This window comes from Manis javanica, chromosome 12 (genome assembly GCF_040802235.1).
Source record: "Manis javanica isolate MJ-LG chromosome 12, MJ_LKY, whole genome shotgun sequence".
In the NCBI taxonomy this organism is placed as follows: Eukaryota; Metazoa; Chordata; class Mammalia; order Pholidota; family Manidae; genus Manis; species Manis javanica.
In genome coordinates, this window is record NC_133167.1 from 107,446,966 (window position 1) to 107,469,376 (window position 22,411).

The window sequence follows — 22,411 nt, forward strand, 5'->3', positions numbered from 1 at the left end:
AACACTTAACAATTAATACTTACTATACATCTTATAAAATATATAGATGAGCTTATATAACCAAACTTATATACTGCTTCACAGTTTTGAGTGTTTTAATGTATTTTTTAAAAACTTGCTCAACAGTTTAGAAAAAACATAGTTGTATAAATTCAGAACACAAGGCCAGCCATGAATCTTGTTTTATGTAATAGGAAACGTGATGAATTTTTGGGTCACAAAATGTTAAATACCACAGACATGGGAGACAGTGAAAGCTTTTATTTTTTCTTTTACTTTCACCCAGACACACCCTTTTCTGAAAAACACAAAAGCATGCACATTGATGGCATTCTTATAAAGAAAACTAAGTAACAGCTAAGATGTGAATCAACAATAACACAAAGGCTTAAATGATATGTGGAAAGATTTACAGGTTGAGATAAGGCTCTTCATTTTAGAAAATAGTAATTCAAGTCATATCAATACATGTTAAAAAGAAGCTTCTAATTTTTCAAATATCTTAATACAAACTTTTTAAACAGATACACTTTATAGAACTTTTGTGAGGATGTAAGCACGGTCGTAAGAAACGTGATGCAAAAGATCGTCAGCAGTTCACTTGCCTTTTTAACACCAGTTGTAACCAACATAATTCCAAAGGTACTGTTTCTTAAAATTAACATTTAGAGCATATTCATGATATTCAAAGTAAGCTACACAACTTACATTTATTCTGATCTAATTAGAAATTGGTTCTAACTTTAGGACTTGAAAAAAATAACAGACTTAGGATTGATTTAAATTTCACTTTTCAGGTAAGAGAAAATTGCAGTTTGGCATGAGAATGCTTCTTAGAAGTTTTACCTACACCCCCTCCATAATTAGGCCACTGTATCTTGTGGGATTGTGTATATGAACGTGTACACCTACATACTCTAACATACAAACCAATTCCTACTACCCAGCTCTTCAAGGGTGCTGCCTGAAATACAAGCCTTTACTCTCTGGTTCTGGAGAATCAAAGTTTCCCTTCATTATTGTTTAACATGATTCAATTGCTATGTTTCATCTGGGGCACAGATACTATTTTGCAACAAAAATCCAATAGCAATAAAGCAGAAATGTTACCTTAAAGGGCTAGTAGGCAATCCAGTTTAAATCATAACAAAAATACATCAGATGGCATTTTTAGAAAGGTCCTCGTCCATGGAATATATTGTTCCGTGATTGGAGACTGAATTGTGTGATTTGGTTCCTGAAATACAAGCTCTTTTTTTAAGGTGATAGATTTATTTTGTAGCCCCTTAGAACTAATGGAAACTCAACATAATTCACTCAGTCCTGATGGGTTGCGTCTGCTTCACTGGCCTCAGGAAGGTGAATTCCTTGACATGAAACGAATGCAGAATGCCTTCCTGGCAGGCAGCGAAGCCAGCTCACAAGAGCTTAAGGAGTTCAGCTTCGCCACAGGACAGACACTGGCTGGCTACCCATTCCTGCCCGTGAGGACGCCACACAAGCACGCCACCGCAGTCCCCGCCGGGAGCCCGAAGCGAGAGGACTCGGAAACCCTGGAACTGACCACGAGGACACTAAATGCTTTTTGGATTAAGTGTCTTGCTTAACCCAAGAGTAAGAGGTAGAAGGCACACGCTAGTGAATCTCGTCAGACGGTGGAGGGCTCCCACCGCCTCAACCACCTGCGGCCTTGGGCCCAACAAATATTCACACTGATTATTAAAAATAACAGGAAACCTTAAGGTTTTTAAGTACTTATGGCACAGATATTGTGAAGTATTATGAGCTTTGCTTAAATCTTTAAAGAGATGGTCAACTTAAAAGTTCTTGAATCAGGGTCACAATTTTAACTTAAACTTAATTCTCATATTTCATACAGTATTCTTTTGTATATAGTACAGGGAGTGCAAATTATGCTTTCAATAAATATTAGAAATGTTAATTACTTTGTAAATACAAAGTAAGTGAAGTCGGTTGATAACGCAGAACAGAAGCATGCCTGACCAGAGCTCCCTCCCCACACACGTCTCTTGCCCTTTTCCTTGTATCTGTTCCAACACTTACATACAATTTCTTTCATCGACTTGGAGAAATTGAGGAGCAAAATATTACAAAGCTGCAAGACAGTAAATACTTTAAGTGATAAAGAGTTTGGACTAGTCAAGTTGTAAAAAATTGAAAATATCAAATATAGTGAAATATACTGCAAATTAATGTTCATGAATGCAGCTATCTGAATTACAAAATAACAAATTATACAATCCTAACAATCTTCTGAAATTGCCATTAGTTCAGAGGACGCATCAGGCATAGCATAAACTGTTTAGCTTTCCCCTTTCCAGCACCTTCTGTTCTAACATTGTAAACTGTGTATGTTCGCCAAGACAAACTGCACATCAGCTTTAGTCAGAAATTCTGTTTTCTCCAGTGTTCCATAAACAAGGCTTTATTTACACTTCTTACTAAATTCAGAAAACAATTTGATGTAATGCCCAGCCGCCGATAATAAACAATGTAGGACATTCTGCTGCCTGGAGACACCTACTTGTTTATGCTTTAATACTAACACACAAGCAGCCAATTAAGGTTCCATAAACCCATGTTTTTACATAGAGTTTCCTTCCGGCCTCAGTCATAAGCATACCAGCAGTCAAACCACTTAAGATCAATAATGATGGTAAAGTCTTCTTGAGACTTAATTTAGAATTAACACTTTTCCCAGGAAATTTGTTTCTTCTTTCTGGATCTGGTGAATCATAGAATTCTATAAGCAACCTAAAGGGAGAATGGAAAAAAAAAATTAAGTTTTAGGTTTAACCATTTTAATGTTTTATTTCAACAAATACCTATTGGGTGTCTATTTTGTGTTAGAGACGTTACAGGTTCCTGAGAAACAGGATGAATACGGAAACACCCAGAGACTTGGTTTAACTGGAGTTTCTAAACTTTCTTTCATATGCTCTAATTCTTGCTAAGGTTCAACACTGTTTGTTCCACGTTAAATATTTGCAGGCACAAACACAGGGTCAGGACCAGTAACTGGTCAGGCCCTCAGTACTGACGGCTCTTTCAGACCCTTGGATCGGAAAAATGTCAACTGCCCCCTCCTTGTGGACAAGTATCCTGGGGCCATTTCCATGTGCATATCAGACACAACCCTCCAGCGCCCACTTTCCCACGCATTTCGGGCCCAACAGCTGTCCTCAAACCACACTACCACTTTGGCCTTCAGATGCAGCCAGGGGGCATCTTACAGTGGAAAGCGGTGTGTGTCTTTTAAAAATATTTTCTATCCCACCACAAAGTGTGGCCCAGGCAATCCTGTGAATGTCACCCTAAAACAAGCTCTGGACCGTGAGCTGCAACGGGAGGCTTACAGCATGAACACCTCATGCGTGCGACACGATGGGACTTTATAAAAGCAGCTCCTAAGATACTGTAAATGTTTACATTTGTTTTAAATCATTTACAATAGTAAATTTAGTTGACCCAAAGTTTTTGAAGTGCCAGAGCTGCTGTTACTTACTTATCTTTTATTTCAAAACGTTCATGAAGCCATCTTCTCATATATACTCGCTCTTCTGGGACATCTTTTTTGTCTATACGATCAATGTGGATGTGAATTTTTGGACGTTCCTTGCAGAGAAATTCTAACAAGAAACAACATTTCATTTTTTTAATCTTAGAACTTATGGTCATATAACAATGAAAATGAGGTAATAAAAAAGTTTCTAAATAAAGAAATTAAGTAAATCTTAGGGCCCTGTGGTACTGTTGCTACGGCAACATCCAAATTCTGCAAGCATCCCAGGAACAGGGAGCTGGGCTCCACTGTAAGAATGTACCTCCCTGAAAGGGTGCCCCAAATCGCCCACCATCAGGACACACCTGTCACCCTAATGACACACCATCCTGTGTTGTCGGTGTATCTGGCACTGCTGTCCCCACAGGACTGCGTCCTACCAGGGCGGACATGGGTCTGTCTGTCCACGCCAGGGAGATTCTGGGCCTGTGAGCCCGTCACTGTGCAGCGGTCAGTAGAGCGGCCCGGCCGGGCAGGCGGGCAAGGGCGTCCTCCCCCCGTCACTTGCTCTTCCCTGGCATGCGAGCATGGATCCTGGCCACATTTCAACATATTACACTTGGTTCAGGAACCAAAATTCTTTTTAGCTATAAGCCCTTAAGTAACTATTGTTCCTAAAACATGCTGATTTGAAAAAGCATACAGTCTTTTTTCAGCCTGGGTGGCACATGGGATGAGGCCAGGATTTATTCCAAGATGAAGAAAAGGGAGCCTGGAAACTCCCTTTTTTCCAAGGGGCTGTCTGTGGAGAGATGAAATACTAACATATTTACATCCCTTGGAGAACAAGGAAATACTCCTACCGAAGACTTAAAAGAAGACTGTGGTCCCTAGGTGGGTGCCCGCATGGGAGGTGACCTGTAGCTCCAGCTGAAGTATGTCCCAACACGCCTCCGGGGACATGGAGCCTCGTATGCGGCACTGCTGGAGGACGCCTCAAGCTCAGCCTCAGACAAGTCTCTCTCTCAGACCCCCACACCCTCTTTGCTGAGTACACTATACGACTGCTCTTCTTTCCTTTCGGTGTCAAGCAGTATTTCAGTCATTGAAACGTCTCATTTTTAATATACTTTTAGGAGCAAAGTGGCTTTGATGATGAGTTAACAAAACACTGCACTAAAGGATGATTTTACTTTGTCAATATTTTTGTCTCATTTTCATCAAGTTCTGTTTTTGGTTAAATAAAGAGTTGCTAAAAGGAACCTTCTGATGCTGAGCTGTGCCCTTGTCAACAATGTGGACGGGTCTCAGCCCCTGTGGCCCTGGACAGCCTGGGGGGCCACGCTGGAGAGGTGCAGGGCCCGGGCACCTGGCATGCCCTACACGTCACCTCGAGAATATGAAACCACGGAGAAATGGCCTATTATCAAACCTGGTACTGGCATTTTTGCCAAACTGATAGTAAAAAAATGGCATTTTGCTGTAAATTTTAATTTCCATTTTCCTTATTATGAATGAGGCTGAACATTTTTTGTGTGAACTGTCCATTCATATCTTCTATTTTTCTTGAAGTTATCAATCATCTTACCAATCTGAAATGGAACACTTCATACATTATATTAGCCTTTTTTTCTATGATTCAAGTTGCAAATATTTTCCCAGTTTGTCTTCAGTCTTTCGATTTTACTCTGGCGTATTTTTTCTTGCAGAAGTATTTGTCTTTAATTGATTGAAATGATAGATTTTATTTTCTACATGGTTTCTTGGCATGATAGTTAGAAAAGACAACTTTTCCAAACTAGATTAGATCTGTCATGAATGCACAAAGCCACCGGCAGGTCACGTACGTGGAATACACAGAGCGGTGGTCTGGGTTCAGAGCGGGACAGTGTAACTACAACGGTTTGCCTACTCAGGGCGCCTCTAGGGGTGAAGAGTGCCACACGCAGCCAGTGCCACGGGCACACAGGGGTGCAAGGGCACACTGTGGGCTCATCGGGGACACACTGCTGGAGACAGGGCTGGGATAGGGCCACGAAGGGGAAGGGGCCCCACTGAGAAAGGCCTGCCCGCCTGCCCCGCCCTCCCATTACAGGCGCACAGGGGGGCAGGAGGGCTTCAGCAGCGGTGGGCACAGCAGTTCCACCCAGTGGCGCAGGGTGGGAGGACACCCAGGACAGGGAGGCCGCAGCGGTGGGAGTGTGGGTGACATAAAGAAAGCAGCATTTTAGGAAGGGTTACTATAGGATTACTTTACATGAATAATAAAAATATATTTAGTCTTATTTTTTAAACAATGTTTGATAAACAAACGATAATATTGTTGGACAAATAAATGCATGTCTATTTGCAAATGTAAAAACAGGCCAATGATTCCTCTGATGGTTAAAAAAGAAAAATATTAATATGTTGTCTTTTTTATAGGAAAGGGATGGTAGAGTAAAGCTATATATATACTTAAATTTGCACACATGAAGTACAAGAAATTAAGGGAAGTGGTGACCTCTGGGAAGGGGAAGAGGACACAAAGTAGATGGGATCAGGTGGGAAACAAGCCGTTTCCCTGTACACTTTATGTGGTTTTAATTTTTGAACTGTTTTATGTATAGTATACTCCAAAGAATTTTATTTACAATGAAAAACTTGAGCTTTCCACATTACACCCACTCTGTGCTGAAGGGGATGGATCATCGGCACGGTCGCTCTGGCTTCGGATTCTCCTGTCCTCCCACCGCGACCGAGTCCTGCCCGCCGGGCTCCCAGGGCCTCACCACCCCCACCCTCGCTCCCCAATTCCGGCTCTGGGGGCTACTTTTCACGCCTTCAGAACACTTCTCGGCCACTGGCCTTCGAGAGCCCCCGCGGATGGAAGACTGAGAAGCACGTCCCCCCAGCCTGAAGCTCGGCAGCGGCAGAACAGACAGCCCAGCGCTCTCCCCCCATCGCGGCGGGACGGACACTCTGGGAAGGATGCAGCTCCCACGCTTTCCTGACTGAAATTTCCTTTTTGCCTATCTCCATATTTAAATATTTTGAAGTCAAGAATGTCTTTGGTTATGTTTAACTAAAATACTCTACTCAAAATTCTATCTTTTCTTGTTGTATCTGACATACACAGAGATGATAGCTTAGGTCTTCAAAACTTAATACATTTGAAAAAAGAAACAGTCACACTCTACTTTTTCTTGTCAATGATACTACATTTCCTGAATATCCTATTCAAATATATATAAAAAGATGAGCACAGGCCCTCAGGGCACACCTCAATATCAGCAGGTCTGTTCTCCCCCTCCCTCACTCCCTCTTTTAACTTATGCAGCCTCCCAACCAGGCCAGGCAGAGGCCGAGTTCATGATGACGGGCGTGCCCAAAGGACTAACGTGGCAGCCAGGAAACACCGAAGTTACCAGGACTGATGACATTTACCTGTTAGAGATTGATAACAAATATTTGGGAAATACATAAAGTGTGTAGTTGGAAAATTTACCAAGTAAGTACACTTACCCATTTTTAAAATAGGAATTTTACATTCATAAATATATATGGCTTAACTGAAAACAGAAACATACCGACCATGGATGGTGGTTCTTTTCGCTGCCCTTTATCATCCACCGTCCCTTCAAAAGCCACTGTAACATCATAAATTGCATCTAAATAATTCTTCATAGATCCAAAAGCAACATGAGTTGCCTTTATTCTTGGTGTCAGCACATGTTTTAATACTGCAAGGCCTAGAAAAGAAGTTGATTCAGTGTGGCCATAAATCAGTTACAAAACACCTCTGCAATTTAATGTAACATCTAAATTATAATAATATACATAACTGTTGTACACCTGAAACTAATACTGTATATCAATTATATTTCAATTAAAAAATGGAATATAACATCTAAACTGTTTTAAAGTTTCCATGAAAAGACTAGAATATTAATGCTGTAATCCCATGCTGTAGAGCTTTAAGTTTAGAAATCCTCTCACATGACCTTCTCTATTGCAGTCAGTATTCATTTAATACATATTTATTAAACATCTACATATTTATTCAACATTAGACACTATGGGAAGCTGCTGGAAGCTTGACCTACCAGAAACCCTTCCATCTGGTAAATGGTGACAAGAACAGACTTTATTACCTTGTTTCTGGCAGCAGAGTAGAGGTGGTAGTATCTTACCTGTGGTCACTCAAGATTCAGGAGTACATGTCAGAATTTTGGACTCCTAGCCCATGATTTGGTTTTATTTCTATTCAGATAGAGATGTGGGGTATGATTTTACCTAACAACCCGCACTGTGTACACTTGGCTTTCTGTCCCCCACTTACTTGAAGAGCTGATGTGGCCTACCTGATATGAAATATTGGTCTAATGCTGTGGGATAAACTGAAGGATCTAGTTTCTTGGTATGCATTTTTATAAAAATTGAGATACAATTCATAGGCCATAAGATTTGCCATTTTAAAATTTACAACTCAATGGTTTTGAGTGTATTCACCAAGCTGTGCACCTTTGAATTCCAGACTATTGTCATCACACCGATAGACATCCTGTGCCCTTTGCAGACACTGTACGTTCTCCACCCCCAGCCCCTGGCTGCCATGATTTGCTGTCTCTACAGATTTGCCCATTGTGCTCATGAACAGAATCAGACAATACGTGGCCTTTCTTTCATTCAGCATAATGTACCTCAGGTTCATCCCTGCTGTAGCATATATCAGTCCTTCATTACTTTTTATAGTGGACTAGTATTCAATTGTATGGAAATACCACATTTATTTATCCATTGATCACCTGATCAGACATCTGGGTGGTCTGAAGCCTTGGGCTACTGTAAATAATGCTATGAACATTCATATAACCTATAGATGGGTGTTGAACAAGTTTTTATATGAATGTGTGATTTCGATTCTCTTGGGTATTCACCATATATACAAATACATGTTGTATACTTTTAAAATCTTTAACTGAGAAAATATTGCAATTTCCATAGAACGATTGATCACAGTTGTGCATGCTCCTACTAGTGTCGGGAATCTGTTCTTCCCTTCCTATTTCCTTCTGCCTCCCTTTTCTTAGGTTAGGGTATTTAGTGACAGTTTAACAGAACAGAGCTGCTTTCTGAGGAAGTGACATGAAAGCAGACTAGAAAAAGCTCGATTGGGATTTCCGACTGCCTCTCTCCAGGGACAACAAGCCGCATAAGGAAGAACAGCTATAGTATGTTGGGACCTTTCCGCAGAAGAATTTTTAAAATGTGGAGTGGTGTGGGAAAGAAAAAGATTCCCACAACCACATATCTGACTTAAGTCCCTAGGGCAAAAGCAGTTTAATTTACTCAAAGAGTTATAACAAAAATTGGAATAGTGTAACAGGCTGGGAAACATCCATTTTTCAATTAAATTAGTTAATACTTCCTTCTTTGCTATTGGAGCTTATCCAATTTTAGTAAGTTCAAAGTTCCACAGAATCACCCTGTGTTATTCAGAAAGAACAACTAATTGCTAGAATCTAAGTAAGTTAGTAAGAAAAAAAGAAAAGGAGTATTTTTAAAAAATGAGTTATAAGGAAGGTTTGAAAAATCAGCCATGGGACAGATGCACAAGAAATACTCATCACTGACAGTAAACAAATTTAAGAAAAAATCTCACTCGAAGGCGCTAGGAGTAGCTCTCATCTAACCACATTTTCCAGATGCAATCCACACCATCCATGTTGCTGCTTTTATCTCCAGCTCAAGAGGAAAGACAAAGACAAGGAGCCTAGGTGACAGGGATCAATGAGGCAATAAAATTGAATCACTACATTACATGGTAGTAGAATGCCCCAAGAGATACAAAATATTCTTAGAATATAAAAATATCACTCCCAGTGAAAGGTCTTTCTCATTCGCTCACATCCGATCAGAAAGCGCCAGGAGAAGGGACACTGGAGAGAGGCCCTTAAAGGAGGCGCGCAGCGCACAAGGCAGGAGGGAGACGGACGCGAGCAAAGGCAGAACAGTGGGACCTGAAGGTCTGCAGGGCACGCGTACAAGGCCCGCAAGGACGACTGAGAACCGCACAGGGGTCACGCTGCTGGGAGCTCCGGGAGGATACGCTCTGAAACAGCCAATCGCACTGATCTGTGGGGCTCCAAGATTTTAGGCCATGGGAGAGAGATCACCCAGGGGCCAAGAAAAACCTTAGGTCTCAGATACAGTTCGGGTCATTAGGTCACAGGCAATGAGGTCCTGAATCAGGACTGAAGTAGTACAAACCGAGAAGAGAAAATGCAGGTGAGTAATGTCATAAAAACCACATTTACATGGATTCAGCAACTAACTGAACATGGTGATAAAGAAAAGGAGTAGAGCATACCCAGGCTTCACCCTAGAGGGCATGGGTAAGGGTGTACCATACACAGAAGGAGTGGTCGGGAGGAGGAGCTGAGGGGAGTGTGTGTGGGGTCACCCACTGTGTAGAAAAAGCAGCAGTGGGTGAGCAGTGCAGAAAACAGGAGCTGAAATCGGCACACTGAGGCTGAGGTTGGGTAGAACACTCTAAAAATATAGTTGGGAATCTGGTCTATCAAATGTCAAAAATCAGGGAGAGAGAAACATTTGGGAACCATCTGAGCAGTCCCGGTAGGTGAAGTGACGGCAGGATGGAGACTGGAGAACACCAGAAATAATGCCAAAGCTCCGTGTACATCAGCAAACAGAACAAGGATGACAAAAATGACACACTTTGGCAAGTTAAGAGTCCACCAGTACGTCAGCAGTGGGACAAGCTTCCGGAGAGTTAGTCAAATATGACAATGAAAGGTGCCCAAACTTCTCTTTAGGACAAAAAGGAGAGAGAAACAGCGAAGCCGTAGGCAGGGCACACATGCATGTACACACACAGTGTATTTATGTGAGCATCACACTGTGTCTGTGGGCTGGGGGACAACCTAACAGCAAGAGCGTGATTTCCGAAGCAACAATACTAAGACTCTGAAATAAAGGGGTTATGTATGATTGTGGATGCAATCTTGTCAGAGAAATACAACTTCTTCAAGGCAAAGACAACCTGAGGTGTGAGGGGGAAACAATCTAATTGGTCACTTGATGAAACATTTTAGAAACATAATCATAGATCACGTTTACCTGTATTATTCTACTTACATTTATAATTTTATTTATACATATGCTGAAGCCACCTTTACTAAATGTTTCACTGTTGTTCTCTCAAATGACAAGTTCCATGTTAGCCTTTCTGAAAATAAAATACTCTTTTCCTTAATTTACTATTACAAAAATCGAGCAGCCTTTAACATATACCTTGTTTGACATTTCATAGTTTCTCAAAGACAATACTTATATTTTAGACTTCTCAAAATCTTAAGTTTTATCCTAGAGAGCTTTTAGTTAAAACTGAATCTCGGCAAATTTATTTTGAAATATGATTAACTCTTTTTAAAGGAATGATTAACATTCAGTTTCAGGTAAGAAAAGAATTTAGAGACCATTAGTGACAATTTTGAAGTCAACAATATTAAGAATTCATGACACTAAATGCAGACATAGCTTAGATAACAACCCTAATAACTGAATACTAAATTATGTTTTATGGCTAATACTTTTTTGAAGCAAAATACTTCTAGGAAACATCCGTGACCAGGGCCTTGATATATTCAGGGTTAAGAGAGACAGACACACCCACACCCACTCCTCTAAAGCCAGCCAATACCACTGTCAGCAGAAAAGAGTGGTATCTGGTATAATGACTTAAGTGTGTAAACAAGTTATCAAATTTTAAGAATATAAATTAAAAAGATTGGTTTTGGTTTGTTTTTGTTTTTTAAGTCAGATTTAAATGAAGGTCCTTTAGGAGCAAATTTATTAATAATGTTTTGAAGCAAACTATCAGACTAATGGGTGCTATTAAAACTTCAATTTTCTTCAAGAAAAATTAGTTGAACAGATGGAGAAATAAGTTCATTTTTATTTTCAAGTAATCTCATTAAGTTGTGACCTAAGAGGAAAGAAAACAGGAAACGCCTTTTCTAGATATACTGCTCACAAATCAATTTCCTTTGTGTATGATGGAAAATAGTTAACATTTACAGTCACAAAAAAATATCCTTCTAATAGACAGCAATAGTTCTTGAGTTGTAGAATTTAAATAAAGAAAAGCTGCAGTTGAAAATTACATCCACAAGGCAAATTGTTCTTTTTTTTCCCTGTTGGTAACCTAAGAAAGATCTACAACTCACAGAAAAATGACAGACCAATCATTGATCAATTATTGGTAACTAGGGTGTTAGCAGATTAAAAAGCTAGAGTATAGACCATGATTTTGCTATTCAAAGAATTACTTAGAAATACTTGTTTTAGCATTACCCAAAATGAGTATGAATTTTTAAAAATGAGTAACTTTTAGTAGCTGTGTTAAACAGTCATCTCAGTTAGTGAGATAGAGCAATAAAAGGTAAATATTCAACTTAAGTTGCTTTAAAGACAATGAATTAAGAAATATTAGTATTAAATATATAGAGAAAAACAATTTAAGGTTCTGTTCCGGACTAAAGTTATGCCCCCCGCTTCATTCCCAAATTCATTTTTAATCCCTAACCTCAGTGGGGCTATATACGGAGACAGGGCCTTTATGGAGGTAAGTAAGGTTAAGTGAGGTCACAGGGTAGGGTCCTAATCCAACAGGATCAGGTTCCTTATAAAAATAGGAAGAGACCTCTCTCTCCAGGAACCCACAGGGCAAAGGCCACGTGAGGACACAGTGAGAAGGCAGCCACGAAAGCTGTGAAGAGGGTTCTCAGCAGAAACCAGCCCTGTTGGTGCCAAGATCTTGGATTTCCAAGCTTCAGAACCATGAGAAAATAAATGCCTGCTGCTTAAACCACCCAGTCTGTGATATCTTGTTACGGCTGCCTGAGGTAACACAGGCCCGGAAAACTGGATTGAAATTACAACTATGAGTTAATACAATACAGCAAATAAGTGTATTTGCATATGAACATTTGTTTTACCCAAAAGAAAAAATGTATGCCAATATTTAAATAGGAACACACACACACATACACACACACAGGTCGATTTTGCAAAAATATGAGAAGCCCTTCAAAGCTAAAACATACAATTCTATGTTACTCTTCACCCAAACAATCATCTGAGATTATACTACTCTATAAAGCAGATTTGTTACCCCTCAACCAATAACCAGGAATCTGCCAGTGACAAGGTATAATAAAATGCCCAAGGACAATTTTGTCTTGCTTAACATACTTAAAATTAATGAATCGGTCCATCAAACATTGTAACAGAATTGCGAGAAGCACAGCTATTGGAAAACGCATACTAAAGTTTTTGAAAATCTGCTCACTACAAAGTGGAACCTGCATGTCAGTTGCTGGACTGCTTTGCTGGGTGTTGCTCAGACTGCCCTCACGTTAACCAAGAGCACCGTGTGAGTGAACTTGGAAGCTGGCCCTCACCCAGGCCCTGGCATGACTGCAGCCCCAGCAGGTACTCAGATGCAGCCTGTGACCTACCCTGAGCAGGAAGCCTGCGGCCAGACCACACCAGGACCCCGGCTCTCCTGATCCTGTGAAAGAGTGAGGGTCTGTTGCCTTAAGCCACTAAGGTTGCAGATAATTTGTTACATGTTGATAGATAACGAATACAATCATGTTTTATTTCCTAACAAACTCCTAAAAGATATTACTGTCAGCTGTACCATCTTAGCAGGATGTTTTATGTACTTGAAATTTATTAAAGACTTGTTAATATTTAAGTATAGAATATTTTATTGTGTTAGAAATAAGATCAGAAGAAACTATACAGATCTAAAGTACTATAGTAAACTTTCCCCAAATTCAACTCTGTTCAGCTTGTAAAACACACAAATGTTTCAAGATGTAATTGATTTAATAACAAAATGCCTCAGATTTTACAATAAACATGAAAATAAAAAGGAAAAAAAAAATCCCCCAAATGTTATGTTTGTTTCCCTTTCAACTTATCTAAAATGGTAATTCCTAAACGGAATCAAATTGGTTATAGGAGATGACATACAAAAGAAAGTGAAAATGTGGTTGGAAGGCCTGTACTCAAATGCGTCGGGAATTCACAACTGATTCACCTATTAACTATTTTAAGCTTCAAAGAGTAAAATATAGGTTTGTTAAAGTCAGACATCAGCTATCAGGCTCTTCGGAGAAGGAATAATTCTGGAGAGCAGTAATTTTCTGAGACCCTAAGAGTTTATCTCATGAAATCCCTAAATTATGTTTAAGAATTTCAGATAATTTGTTTTCTTTCTAAAATACACAGAATGAGAAACAGCTCCCTGAACAAAATTAGGCATCTTTACAGTAGAACTTTTCTGAGACTAATACATAAATGTGAACTGTAACTCTGTACGGGGAGGATATAAAATGCAATATTCTATAACCCCGTCTGGACATGGCTTTTTTTCAAAACATTTTATTGGCTCTGTTGTAGAGTATGTTTTTAGAGAAACAAAATTAAGACTATGATGTCTTAAATACAACCTAATGAACTAATTCACAAGAATACTATTTATGACTTCCATTCAACCATAGAAAAGGTCCGGATCACTAAGCTGAGAGAGCATTCGATGCCTCCCATGATACCCATCCCAACTCGGCCTACAGAATTCCCACAGCCCTTTCCACTTGCCTTTTGCTTAAAGCCATCACAACTCTTTGCTGACCGCCCACGCCCCGTTCACTCAAGGCTCCATGCCTTCACTACTAGTGTGTCTTACATCTAGATCCCTCCTCTCACCACACACAGGGCCTGCTTCACTCAGGGGTGCCACCTCTCGGCATCATCCAGGCACCTGCGTGCCACCTGGCTCCCGCTCCCATAGCATGTTCCTGACGCTGCCCACATCTCCTCATGTCATACATCACATACCGTGTTCTTACCCACTATCTAAGGACTCATGTCTGCTTTGTAGTAAATATTTTTTAAAGGAATGTGGTTATAAGATGTAAGCCTTGTTTGTCTTTTACAAAGTTACCTAAAACAGCAATGCTTTGAGTCCTTATGTCCAATTTTATTAGTCACTTTGTTTTATCCCTCGGTATCAGCTACCGATTTTTGCCGATATCAAGTGGCAAAAATTACCTGAGGCAGCCCCTTTCCTCTACCTTCTAAATTAGCAGTAATGACTTAGCAAATATATATTACATTGCAGGCTTTCTATAAACACTGTCACTGACCCTCACAAAAGCCCAGTGAAGGAGACATTATGATCCCTGGCTGACAAATAAGAAATAGAACAAAAAGAAATTAAGTAACAGTCTAAAGTTCTCTAACTAACATGTGCTTGGGAATGCAACCCAAAGCCAGCGGTAACGTCCATCTAAGACTAAACACTGGCGTCAAGAGTGATCCTTGATACCACTACGAAACCCTGGAAAGAACCTTAAAGAGAGAGGCCTAGCCTTTCTAGCTGAGCACTCCTAGCTGGCAGCCTCTCACCCGAGGAGCGCATGACACGTACCGGGCAAGTCACCCTGGACTCTGAGCCCCAGTCCGGCTCCCGCCTGCGTGCAGTGAGGTGAGAGACTCCAGCTGACCACGCGGCACAGAGGAGCCACCCTGCCGGGCCCTGGTAGAGGGTGGGGCTGTGAGCAGGTCCATGGTTCTTACTGTTCCAAGCCACTAAATTCTTGGGTTGTTTTTCATGTAGCAACAGATAATAAAAACAAGAAGTAATGATTTTAAAGTATGGTAGTAACTGAGGGAACGGAGAAAGAAACTCTAGATTTTGCTGATTTACTGGGTGTTTGTGTGGGTAAAAGGAAAGAGTCTAGGATGACTCCAGGTTTCAGACCGAATGATACAGTTACTAAGGTAGGAGATACAAGTGTATGAGTGGAGGAGAGATGAATTCTGTTTCTGACACGCTGAGTTTGAGACAGGCCTTCGGCCCGTCCGATGAGGCTCTCTACTTGGCAACTGCACAGATAGGGCTAGAGTCAGGCGCGGAGACACGGGTGGGAGCGGCTTTCTGTGAGTCAACAGCAGCCAAGCAAATGGCAGCCGGAGGCCACCAGGAAAAACAAAGGCAGGAGAATGAATGAAGGGCCAAAGCCAGACTCAGAAAGAACACGTGGAACAGGAAAGAATGAAGCAGAAGAGGAGGCTAGGAAGGAGACCAAGACCAGAGAAGGAGGAAAATGGAAAAATAGCCCTACAGACGTCTAGGGAGGGAATTTCCAGGACAAAGCATCAAGAATTTATTATCAGATCACAGTGACTTAACTAAAATTTACAGAAGAAAAAACTCGTTTCCCCTGATGCACTAGTGGCACGTGGGCAGGAGTTACCACGCAGGTCAGAGCAGATGAACAGCACTGCAGACTCTGGTGTTTGCTCCGTGCATGCCTGATCGGTGTATGGAGATCATACACTAGCTCACAGTCAGTCTTCAAGGACACCTTTCAGAACACCCTGAAGCCACTGTTTCCTGTAATCCCCCAATCTGGTTAAACTGAATAGCTTGTCAGTGTATCAGTATCCAATTTTCTAATATATGGATATTAAGAACACTCCTATTATTGGTTTCATGAATAGCTTCCAATTACTATAAACAGCTTGTGTTCTGCAGGAGGAACTTCAGGTATCTTCCAATTTAATTCTTGCATAGACTCAGGCATATGTATTTCGAGAGGCAAAGAAGCTGAAGCTCAGCAGCATTAGGCAACTTGCAACCACACAGCTAGTAAGTGTCAGAGTTTAGACTCCAAACTAGGCTTGGAACCTACAGAATAGAAACTCTTTTCATTACTTAGAACCCACACTGTATAAAAAGGGTCCACTGACATAATCATGCACCTAGATAGAGTCAAACTAAACCCATGGCAAGGAATATATATGGTAGCACGCACTTGAATTTAATCTCTAAGACAAATGTAATAGCATGCACGTGAATTAACAAGAATAAACTTCATGTCGTAAGAGAGAATACATATATTCATTGAACAAATGAATGCATTCATCATTTCAATTGTAAAACAAATATTTTCTCCAGGAACAAAAAATCAAAATGTCATTCATTATCTTTAAAATTTATTTTTTCAAATACAGTCAAATTTTTACTTACCTTCTTGAGCAGCATATGCTTGACTAGCTGAAATGACTTTTTTTAGTTCTGGATTATACCTTGTTCCTTCTGGGAAAATCACAAGATACATCTGTGAAAAATAGGGAAAATCTGGTTTGTTTTGTGTGAGCTTTGCTGCCGTTGTTCACGCGCCAATGCAAAGCCTATTGATGCTAAGACAGTATTTCCTACAGCAGGAAAATCACATTTCATTTTACATATCACCTTGATTTTAAGCAGAGCAACAAAAAAGCAAAAATTCAATTAAGTCTTAACATGGACTATATGTGAAGTGCAGTTTTACATTCACTGGTAGGCTGCTCAACAATCTAATATTTATAATTACATGCTAATATTCACTACAAATTTTGCCATGAAATGCTAATACTAATGAGGCCTCAATTAATAAAAAATCTTTTTTTCCCTAGGATTCTGCAAAATGACATTTTAAAAGGTACAAGTTTTAGACATCAGTGTCCCTAAGTATCAATACATCAATAAAAATACATCTCATTTGAGGAAACCATATATAAACACCTAAATTTCCACCCTATAAAAGGCAGTGTGTTCATATTTCAGAAGATTCACACAGTATTGTTATTTTACGGAACTGCCTTAATGCATTTTAAATGACTCTACAGGCAGCTTCTCAATTAAAATACTGTACTTATAAATAAAAGAGAACATTAAGCTGGATGTTTACTAAGTAATCGATTAGTCTAAGCTTTTATTTTGTCTCTTACATGCATAAAAGAATATTGATGGTTGGCAAGAAAGCAAGAGAGAATTATTCATTCAGGTTATTTGAGAAATATTTCTAGTACTCTTATTATGTGCCAGGCATATGAATAGGATAATGAAGCAGACATGGTCTTTAGGGACATGTCAGAAAAAGTAATTAAACAAATAAAAACATGTAAGTGCACTTATATGTCTATGAAGAAAAACAGCCGGGTGCAATGAAGGAGAACGACAAGAAGGGTGCTCGAATGGAAGACAGGACTCAGACGGGGGAGCGCCGCGGGGGGCTGCTTCCTCCACGGCGGGGGACACGGGGGTCCGCACTCACTGGTTCTAGCCAAGGCTCCACCAGATTTTCCTGCCAGGGAACTTAGGCAAGAAAAAAGATAAAAGATATCCAGACTGAGGAAAAATGACATGGACTGTCTATGCAGGAAGTCCTAAGAAATATATATTTTTAAAGCCACTAGATAATAAGTAAGTTTAACAAATCTATAGAAGAAAAAATCAATGACAAAATCAATTTTATGTCTAGATGCTATCAACAATCAAAAAATAAAATAAAAAATTCCATCTATAAGAGCAAATTTGGACAAATTTGGCAAAAGTTATGTAAACCTGTGCACTAAAAAAACTAGAAAACACTGCTGAAACTGAATAATTAAATAGAGAAATATAAACCATGTTCATAGATTCAAAGATTAAGTACTATGGTATCAGTTCTTTCCAGGTTAATCTACAGATTCAGTACAATCCAAGTAAAAAATGCAGCAAGGTTTTATGTAGAAATTGATGAGCTGATTCTGTAATTTATATGAAAATGTGAAGGAAAACAGCCAAAACAACTTTGAAGAACAACAACTTTGAAGAGAAAAAAATAAATTAGAAGATTTAATGACACCAAATTTCAAAACTGTGTGGGATTGGCATGGGGTTACCTATATAGATCAATGGGACAGAATAAATTGTCCAGAAATAGACCTATGTACAGGTAATCAATTTATTTCAAGCAATGGGAATCAGGACCTTTTTGCTAAGTGGTGATGGATATCCATATTTAAAAATAACCCTGATCTTAAACCATATGCAAAATTAACTAAAAATGGATCACAGATCTATATGTAAAACTAAAACTACAAAAATTACAAAAGAAAGCATGGGAGAAAATCTTAGTAACCTCGAGTTTGGCAAAGACTTCTAAAATAAGATGCAAAAAGCAGAAATGTTAAGAGAAAAAAATAAATTAAGACTTAAACAAAAACTTTTAAACTTTTGTTTTTCAAGACACTGTTATGAATATGAAAAGGCAAGTCACAGATGCAAAGACTTATGCAGGAATATTCTGAGGAGGTACATTTGCAGAATCGATGTCCTGCAATGTCTCATAATCTGGTAGCGAAGATACAGGTACTCCAAAAGAAAGGTCACAGAATCACCAAGACAAGAGACTAATGTAAGTGGCAATATACAGAAGAGCCCACCCCTTCTGTCATCTACTACCTGACAAAGACCAGTTAACTAGAACCTATAATCAAAACTAGGCTCCCAGTGTTTTACCACTAATAGAAGTCATAAATTGGCAGCAAGGTACAAAAGGGAGCCAGAACTCACCAAGAAACAGACACTGCAGAAAATAGAAACAGACTCTGAAATAGCAACACAGTCATCAGCTTCCATCTCTGAATGATGAGATTTACTCCTGGAGTTGGAAAAGGCTGATCTGGGCATAAGGGGCCCACAGCCAGACATCTTGGTCAGTATTTGTCCACTCAGCACCAGTGGCTAAAGTTATTTAACAAGTTTTATGATAGTTTCCTCCATCTTTGTAAGAGAAGAGACAAGATAGGAATGACATTTAAGGAAATAATAGCCAAAATGTTCCACAATTAATGGCAAACACCGAACCACAAACCCAAGCTCAGAGAAAACCAACAAGGATGATGACGTAGGAGAAAGAGGTCACACTTGGGGCTGTAATACTAAAACTGCTGCAAACCAAAAACAGAGACTCCTGAAGGCAGCCTGAGACTGCAGGACATGTAACCTGCAGAGAAGAGGTTCTCGAGCTCAGCACTGACAGCCGTGTTAACTCAGTGCGGGTGGGGAGCACGGGGAAGTCCATGTCAGACGGGACTGTGGGTGGCGTTTGGCATCTCCAACACCTACAGCAGGCAGAGGGCTAGAGGGGAGAAGCTGGATGGACCCTTTAAAGTGTCCGTTGATGCCAAAGCTTCAGATGATTTTTAAAACAAAGTGTACATACATATTGCCAACCTGTTCGGTCTATAAACAGTGAGCCCAATTCTGCTCAAATACAGGCACACCTTAGAGATACTGTGGGTTCCGTTCCATTCCTGGTGCTTATTAAAAGTCATGTTTACACTACACTGTAGTCTACTAAGTGTGCAAGAGCATTATGCTAAAAAACCAATGTATATGCCTTAATTAAAACAACACATTACTGCTACAAGATGCTAGCCATCACTTGAGTTTCTGCAAGTTGTAATCACTGATCACAGATCAGTACAACAAATGTAACATGAAAAATGTGAAATGTTCCAACAATTACCAAAATGTGACACAGAAGCCAAGTGAATGCTGAATGAAAAATGCTGCCACTAGACTTGCTCGACATGGGGCTGCCACACACCTTCAATCTGTAAACAACGCGGTGTCTGTGAGCAGTGCAATTAAACAAGGTATGCCCGCACACAAACTGCTAGAGATCGGACTTTCAAAAGGCTGGGCCTTGTTCTCAGGGTGAGCAGGGACAGGATAAGGGGGCATGTCAATCTCACCACAGGCTACTCCAGGACATCCCCCAATGGGACGTCGAAATTCCATGACCTAAGAGCAGCTAGGGGCTGGCTATCAGCACGATGCCTGAAGGGCACACTTGCTCAGCTGAGTGGAGAACCAGTCTGCAGATAGGAGCTCTGGCTGCCGCAGGAGCCCCGATGCAGCGAGGAGGAGAAAAAAGAGGAGGCGAGAGAAGGCCGGAGGAGAGGCAGCAAAGAACGCGGAGGGGGAGCCGTTCCTGAGCCACAGGGCAGCAGCCCCGGGCCTCGGAGCAGCCAGGCCACCGCCACGGGCAGCAACCAGCGTTCTTCAAAGCCAACACGGAGAGTTCCTTCTTGGGGAACAAAGGTTTATGAAATAGTATTTCTGTTGAGTGACGCTTGGTGGGAATTCATAGCTTTTCTGGCTTTTCCAATGCCTCAGTGCGTGTAAGCGATCCAAACGGACGCTGCCAAGAGCTGCTGCTTCCTCTGGGCGGCGCCCGGTACTAGAGGAGGAGGTGGGCAGGTCTCTCCCTCACAGCCGGAGGGGACCCCTTCCTAAGTTTAGAGGCTTCTGGTACCGCCATAAAACTCTGAATTATTTATTACATATGGGATAATGTAGCTCCAAAACAATTCTTAAATTCTAATTTAATTCTTTGACTTAAAAATGAGAGTTGATAAGGACAATGAAAATGAGAACATTCTTACTGGTGTCCCGGCGTCCACATATCTCTGCAGCTTTTTTTTCATTTCCTTTTCATTAAATTTGGTACTTCGCTTCACATAGATTCCCCCATGCTGCCATGTAAAAAAGATTGGGGAAAAAATTATTTATTAAAATAGCCAACACCAGTCATCAAAGTAACTTTGCTCCCAAAGGGTAGAGAATAAAATTACATTTTAGGAATTAAGCCATATTTAATACATTCAGTTATTAGCATCTCGAGAACAGTTAGCTGAAAATTCTGTTTTTCAACATAATTCACATAGAACTGCACATTACACTGTATTGGAAAATACATGAACATTTAGTTTTATTGACAGTTAAAATAAAAATGGTTTTTTCCTTAAAATTACTCTTTTCAAATCATAAACTCAATCACATGGATCCTAGCTCTATATTTTTCCAACGATTAATTTATTAAAGAATTAGTAAAAAGTGTCCTTAAAATGTCATTATTTATGATCTTTGGGGATCTTAAAAACTGATTACCTGCAGACACTTGAGGAGCCCTGTTACAGACAGAATCACGTTCCCCATGTCTGTATGCTGAAGTTCTGATGTGAAGCTATTTGGACACGGGGCCTTTTGGAAGGCAATTAGGTTTGAATGCACTACAGGGTGGGCCCTAAGCCCAGGACTGCTGCCTTATAAGCGGAGGGGACTGGGACACCGACGTGTGCACACACAGAGGACAGACACCAGGACACGGTTATCTGCACGCCAAGGAGAGGCCTGAGGACAGCAATCCTGCTGACCCTTGTTCTGAGCCTTCCGGCCTCCGGAACTGCGGGAAGGACAAACTCCTGTTGGTTAAGCCACCCAGTATGTAGTGTTTTGTTACGGCTGCCATGGCCGACTGAGAGAGGCACGTTCATAAAAATTAAGGCATCTTTAATTGAACTTCCTAAGTGCACATCAGTGAAATTTTGCATCAAGTCAGCAGTTATTATGCACCCTGTGCTAATCTGAGCTCATCTCTAAAACCGAGAGGCTGAACTTTGACTTTACTGACAACACGAGTAAAAGGAAGTGGACGGAGAAAGCAAGCAGGGGATGGGGGACAGCACAAGAGAGGAAGCGAGGTGGCCGGCCATTCTGGTTGTGGCTCCTTGCACACATGAACTGGCTTGCAGAGTGCAGACCAGAAGCTCAAACTGCTTTAGAGAAGGTGTCTTGCTGTCAACCAAATAGACAGCCTTAGGGGAACAACTGCCGCCCCGGCTCTTCCGAATGCACAGTCACTGTGCCCCACTGCAGGGCAAGCCTTCCCCAAATTTTAAGAGACATTATGCCTATCCTTTATGTGCTATTTCTTCCCTGTATGACTCTTGTGTTTAACTTGCTTATTATAATCTATTTTAGTTCAAAAACATCTGGGTCTGTCCCAGGCATATGGAAGCTACAGATGTGAAGACCAGGTATCCTTCCTTAAAGAGCTAATGATTAGTGGGGAAGTGAGATATGTATACAAGTCTGATATAAAGAGAATTCAGTAAGTGTTATAATAAAGATAAACCAAAAACAAAACC

At 40.5% G+C, this 22,411-nt stretch overlaps 1 protein-coding gene across 2 annotated transcripts in view; it reads right to left on the reverse strand.

Moving 5' to 3' along the window:
- Positions 1-246: 246 nt before the first annotated feature.
- Positions 247-22,411, reverse strand: part of AGPAT5 (1-acylglycerol-3-phosphate O-acyltransferase 5) — a 33,231-nt gene continuing 11,066 nt past the window's right edge. For both annotated transcript variants that reach the window (XM_017681097.3, XM_036996000.2), the window contains 5 exons: positions 20,867-20,956; positions 16,635-16,725; positions 7,093-7,254; positions 3,527-3,650; positions 247-2,775 (listed from right to left, as the gene is read on the reverse strand). In XM_017681097.3, the coding sequence (XP_017536586.3) occupies positions 2,550-2,775; positions 3,527-3,650; positions 7,093-7,254; positions 16,635-16,725; positions 20,867-20,956 (693 nt within the window). In that variant the 3' untranslated portion in view covers positions 247-2,549. The remainder of the gene's footprint in view (positions 2,776-3,526; positions 3,651-7,092; positions 7,255-16,634; positions 16,726-20,866; positions 20,957-22,411) is intronic.